This window comes from Sinocyclocheilus anshuiensis, unplaced genomic scaffold, assembly GCF_001515605.1.
Source record: "Sinocyclocheilus anshuiensis isolate Anshui unplaced genomic scaffold, SAMN03320099.WGS_v1.1 scaffold508, whole genome shotgun sequence".
NCBI lineage: Eukaryota > Metazoa > Chordata > Actinopteri > Cypriniformes > Cyprinidae > Sinocyclocheilus > Sinocyclocheilus anshuiensis.
Genome location: NW_015555744.1, coordinates 1,807,762 through 1,813,177, shown reverse-complemented (window position 1 = coordinate 1,813,177; position 5,416 = coordinate 1,807,762). Strand labels below are relative to the sequence as shown.

At 40.4% G+C, this 5,416-nt stretch overlaps 1 protein-coding gene across 1 annotated transcript in view; it reads left to right on the top strand.

The window, feature by feature from the left end:
• LOC107673401 (electrogenic sodium bicarbonate cotransporter 4-like) overlaps window positions 1-5,416 on the top strand; it is a 30,567-nt gene that overhangs the window by 10,281 nt on the left and 14,870 nt on the right. The window contains exons 5-8 of the mRNA XM_016466977.1: window positions 1,174-1,334; window positions 1,545-1,697; window positions 2,390-2,485; window positions 4,160-4,215. Of these exons, the coding sequence (XP_016322463.1) occupies window positions 1,174-1,334; window positions 1,545-1,697; window positions 2,390-2,485; window positions 4,160-4,215 (466 nt within the window). The remainder of the gene's footprint in view (window positions 1-1,173; window positions 1,335-1,544; window positions 1,698-2,389; window positions 2,486-4,159; window positions 4,216-5,416) is intronic.

Below are 5,416 nucleotides of genomic sequence, written 5' to 3'. Positions count from 1 at the left end.
TGATGTCAACATCCAGCTCAGTTTAAATAGTATCTTTGCAATCAAGTCAACGGTATCGCTGGAAATGAAGTGTCCCCAACTAAGCAAGCCAGAGGCGACCATCACCATTCTACCACTAGATTCTCTGCATAAGCATGCTTAGAGTTGTGCTGATATTTACATACATTCCTACGTATAAGTACAAGTTGGTAGATCCCACACTTTGCGTGAAACTGTTCTTACGCACTCATTGCGCACACATCTGTGCGTACGCACTGTTGATAAATGAGGGCCCAGGGCCGAAGGCCAAAGTTGGCCTGTGATGACCTTTGATTTGGCCCATCATGTCATATCACAAGAGGGCGGAACAAAGCAAATTTTCATTTCTAATTTATCTTAAATATGACCCGGAACACCGGCATTGTAGTCTACTCTCCCAGGAAACAGTCCTCGTTCTCCGTAAAATGCGTTGCTCACATCTGAGTATTTGGGTTGAACCGTTCTGGAACAGTGTTGTAAATACAACTTAACCACTGATTTCTAGTTGTGTCCTCTTTTGGAAGGCCAAACAAAGTAGTTTCGCTTTCACAACGAAACACACAGCGTCTCCACGACATGGTGACGGGGGCAACAACAATACTACAGCGAGAATCAAAGTTACACCTTCTTTCTTTGTGTGAACATTTGGACAGTATTATGCAAATCTTCCCACACAGTGACGTAGATATGTGGGGGCGTGTTTAAACGAGGCGTTTTAGGAGGGCGTGTACGAGTCTTAACTTTTATAAAGAATATCTCTTTGGGTTTGAGGCTTTAGTCTTTGCAACTTTAGGGATCTTATCTATTCACGAACAGCTTGTAACACTCCAAAGAGAAAGGAAAACTTGAAATCGCATCATATGACCCCTTTAAACATTTGCCTTGTAGATAATATAAGTGAATTTAATCTAAAAACATGTCATTTTTTATGTAAAATGGTTGCCATTATTTTCAGCCATTTGCCAAAAATCTGACTCAATCAAATTTGATTTATGGCCCATCATACTAAAATCTAGACACTTCTGCTGTAGTGAGACAGAAATTTCACCTTAAAATAAACAGCATTTGGGCCTGAACAACATCAACATCAGAAACTTGCAGTTCCTTTTTTCTCTGCTTGATTTCAACTTTGTGTGTGTGACTGCATATCTGCAGGTGGGTGAAGTTTGAGGAAAAGGTTGAGGAGGGTGGGGAGAGATGGAGCAAACCCCATGTTTCCACGCTCTCCCTGCACAGCCTGTTTGAACTGCGGACATGCCTACAAACAGGCACCGTGCTGCTGGACCTGGAGGGCTATTCACTCCCACAGATAGTCGGTGAGCAACCAGCCTCTTTACTATGGGTGCTTGTCCTCTAACAGTGGGCTCCAATGATGGTTTCTGAACCATCTCAACCTTGTAGCAGATATCGTCTTGCATGCTGAAGTGTTTCTTTTTAATTGTTTTTTTTTTTTATGCATTATAATGTTTTGCTCTCATACCAGTGTACTTTTCAAAGCAAACCACTTTAACTTTTGTCTCCTGTAGATGACATTATCGAACGCCAGATAGAGGAAGGGTTGATCGGTCCTGAGCTGAGAGACAAAATCAGCTTTGTCCTGTTGAGAAAGCACAGACATCAGACAAAGAAGCCCATCCATCGCTCCTTTGCAGACCTGGGCAAGTCTGGCTCTGGAGGCAGTGAGTGTTCAATCTTTAAAACGGTTCCTGTCTCTCCATCCATCCCTACACATATTGTGCACAACAGGTTGAAAAATTAAGGAATATGTGAACAATAACTAAACTATAGCACTGCAGTGGAACTGCAGTATTCTGTTGTCAATTTGCAGATGTTTTTTGTGCATCTTCAGGTATAATGCAGCCTAATTGCTTGTTTTTCTTAAAATTACATTTCATCCGAAAATGATCATTATCTGCTTACACATAATGTTCTGCAGAATCAGCAGAACATTCAGGATGCGCTTTTCCACACAAAATTGGGTATCAAGCTCAGGAAAGGACAAAGGAATTTACTGAAATGTAAGATTTTCAGTGAATAAACACTTTGGATTTGTCACACAAAACTGTATGGCTTTTATGTAATGCTTTTGTCCTTTTTGGAGCTTGACAGCCATTGGTCACCATCCACTTTTGTTGTTTATAAAAGACTGACATGGCCTTTGTTAAAATTCGACCTGAGCATTGCTGAATAAAATGAAATGGGCTTTAGGTGACATAAGGGTGAGTAGATAACAGACTTTTTTGGTGAACAGTCCCAATCCCATTTCATTGCTTTCCTTTTTTCACAGTTCATTAGCATCAACTTATTAGAAAAACATATTGACTGCTTAATAGTTAATTTAAAAAGCTGCAATGTTGCTTGTATCTCATAGCTCGGAGCCCAGCCCGATCCCCTGCTGCTGGAGCAAATTTTAACTGCTCAACAGAAGATCTGCAAAGCAAACAAGCAGCCAGCTATGGCCGACTACGTGAGTCTGCATGCCTCTTTTCATCTTTGATCCTTGTCTCCATTTTTTATTATTCTGCTCCTCTAGTGTCAGCGATCTGTTAGTTTGGTTGAAACAAGTTAATTCTGCTTAAGATAATGTGATTGATCAACATTTCCTGTTTTAAATTGCATTTTATATAAAGTTTTTTCATTAATGCTGCCCAGCAAGAGTTTATAATTACACTGCAAAAAATGGCTTATCTTACATAGTATTTTTTTGTCTTGTTTCTAGTAATAAATATCTAAAAATTCTTAAATCAATATACTTTTACTAGATAAGCCAAGTGACTTAAGATATTTAGTCTTGTTTCCAGGGGGAAAAAACTAAATTAAGTGCATTTTGCTTAAAACAAGTAAAATTATCTGCCAGTGGGGTAAGTAAAATTATCTGCCAGTGGGGTAAGTAAAATATTCTTAAAACGAGCATTTTACTTACCCCACTGGCAGATAAAACGTTGCTTGCAACAATCAGGCAGCAATTGACAGCACTCTGATCTAGTGGCATACAGGCATCGTCAGATTGACAGTACTCTAGCCCAATAATGTTGGGCGATCCAGTGGGGGCAGTCATATTTCAGGGTGACCGTGCCACTCTTTATCACAACCCTGCTAAATGTGCCAGTACGTGCGCTCATTGGCGCCCCTTCAGCTGGTGGCGCCCTAGGCGACCGCCTAGCTCGCCTATGCCTAGAAACGGCCCTGCTTACAAGTATAACACGACGTAGCTGGGCACCGCGGACAGACGCCGAACGGCGCCGCCGGTGTGCCTACACTCATAGAAAATAATGTATTTGAATTTTAAAGACGTGGCGCAACGCGACGCTGCGCTTCTCGTCCGGTGTGCGACCACCTGAAACGCTGTTTTTTTCCACCTCCGTGCCCAAACGTCTTTGTTTGGGCTTCCGAAAGCGGATGATGTCAGGAAACTGGTTGCAATTTATTTTTTAACTCTGTTCCTGAGCATTATAACCCCAATTTGCTATTGTGGGCTGCGCATTTGACTGAGGACAGCTTCCACAACATGAGGGAGTACAGTGCCTGCCGGAGCAAGGGGCGTGGCAGTACTGAAACACCGTTTAAGCTGTTAGCCAATCACAACGCACCGGGACAGCTAACCAATCACAACACATTTTGTTTTTCGGAAGGCGAACCTTCATCAAAGCCGGAACTAATCGAGCCGTTTGTGCCAGGATGGGGAGAAAGGTATTGTAATAATGTAAATTATGTGAAAAATAATGCGTTTTTCGAACCACCAAGCATGAGAGCATGTTCTAGCACATCCCCCAAAACAAAATCAAGACTTTAAAGGTATTTTAATAATGTAAATTATGTGAAAAATAATGCGTTTTTCGAACCACCAAGCATGAGAGCATGTTCTAGCACATCCCCCAAAACAAAATCAAGACTTTGTAAAAGAGCATAATAGGACCCCTTTAAGTCACCTGGCTTATCTAGTAAAAGTATCTTGATTTAAGAATTTCTAGATATTTTGACTATAAACAAGACAAAAATACTAAGATAAGCCATTTTTTGCAGTGTAGTGAGTGATGTCAGATTAGTTGTCAAATAGCTAGCTGGTGAAGTTAGACTTAATGACTAATTTTGATGAAATATTTGAAATTACATTCTTGTGTATATTTGTGCATGTGTGCAGGCCACGCTCAAAGCAGGAGTATGAATGACATTGCAGAATCACCAAGCACAGACCAGGTGAGTCACATGGTTTCACAGTTTGTCTGCATCTATACATATAGAAAGAAGCCACAATTTGTCAAAAGCACAAAGCCTTTGTATAGTTCACAACAGCAGCTGCAAGGACCTTTTGTATTTGCTTTGAAGCTATTTTTAGCTGCCATGACCATTTTTCCAGACTGACTTCACAAAAAAAATCCAAGCAATTCTAGAAATCAAGGTCTCTTTTGCTTTCTTTAGCATCATTATATTGCAATTTGTTGTATTAATTTAAATAAATGAAATTTATATTTTTTTCTTAATACAAATTAATAAAGCTAGAACTACAGAAACACTTGTACAACTGTACAAATCACCAAAATGAGAAATTCCCACCATTCCTTTATATGAATAGACATTTTACAATTCTAGTCAAGTGTATTGATGTATTTGACATAATGTTGATTTTGTCTAAACTGTGCTTGTACTAAAAAGTAAATTACAGCATACAGTTTTGCAAAGTTTGCTGCTTCAGTATTTGTAGATTATTTTTCCACATGTTTCTATGGTATACTGAAAAACAATGATAAGCATACCATAAGTTTTAAAGGCATTTATTGGCAAAAAAAAGTTTTTCTTGGAGAGAAGTGGCTTCTTTGCTGCTCTTCTTGACACCAGGCCGTTGTCCAAAAGTCTTGGCCTCACTGTGCGTGCAGATGCTCTTATACCAAGCTGCTGCCATTCCTGAGCAAGCTTTGCGAGTTGATCACAATTTGCGGGCTTCTGCTTGTCCACTCGCCTTTTGAGGACTGACCACAGGTTCTCTACGGAATTGAGATCCGGCGGGGAGTTGCCTGGCCACGGATCCAAAATTTCAATGTAATGATCTTCGAGCCACTTCTTTATCACTCTTGCTTTGTGACATGGTGCTCCATCATGCTGGAAAATGCACGGATCATCATTAAATTGCTCATGGATCGTTTGAAGAAGTCGCTCTTGCAGGACGTTTTGATACCATTCTTTATTCATGGCAGTGTTTTTGGGCAGAATTATGAGAGAGCCCACTCCCTTGGTTGAAAAGCAACCCCACACATGGATGGTCTCAGGATGCTTCAATGTTGGCACAACACAGGACTCATGGTATCGTTCACCTTTTCTTCTCCAAACAATCGATTTTCCAGATGTCCCAAACAGTCGGAAGGGAGCTTCATCAGAGAAAATAACTTTGCACCAGTCTTCT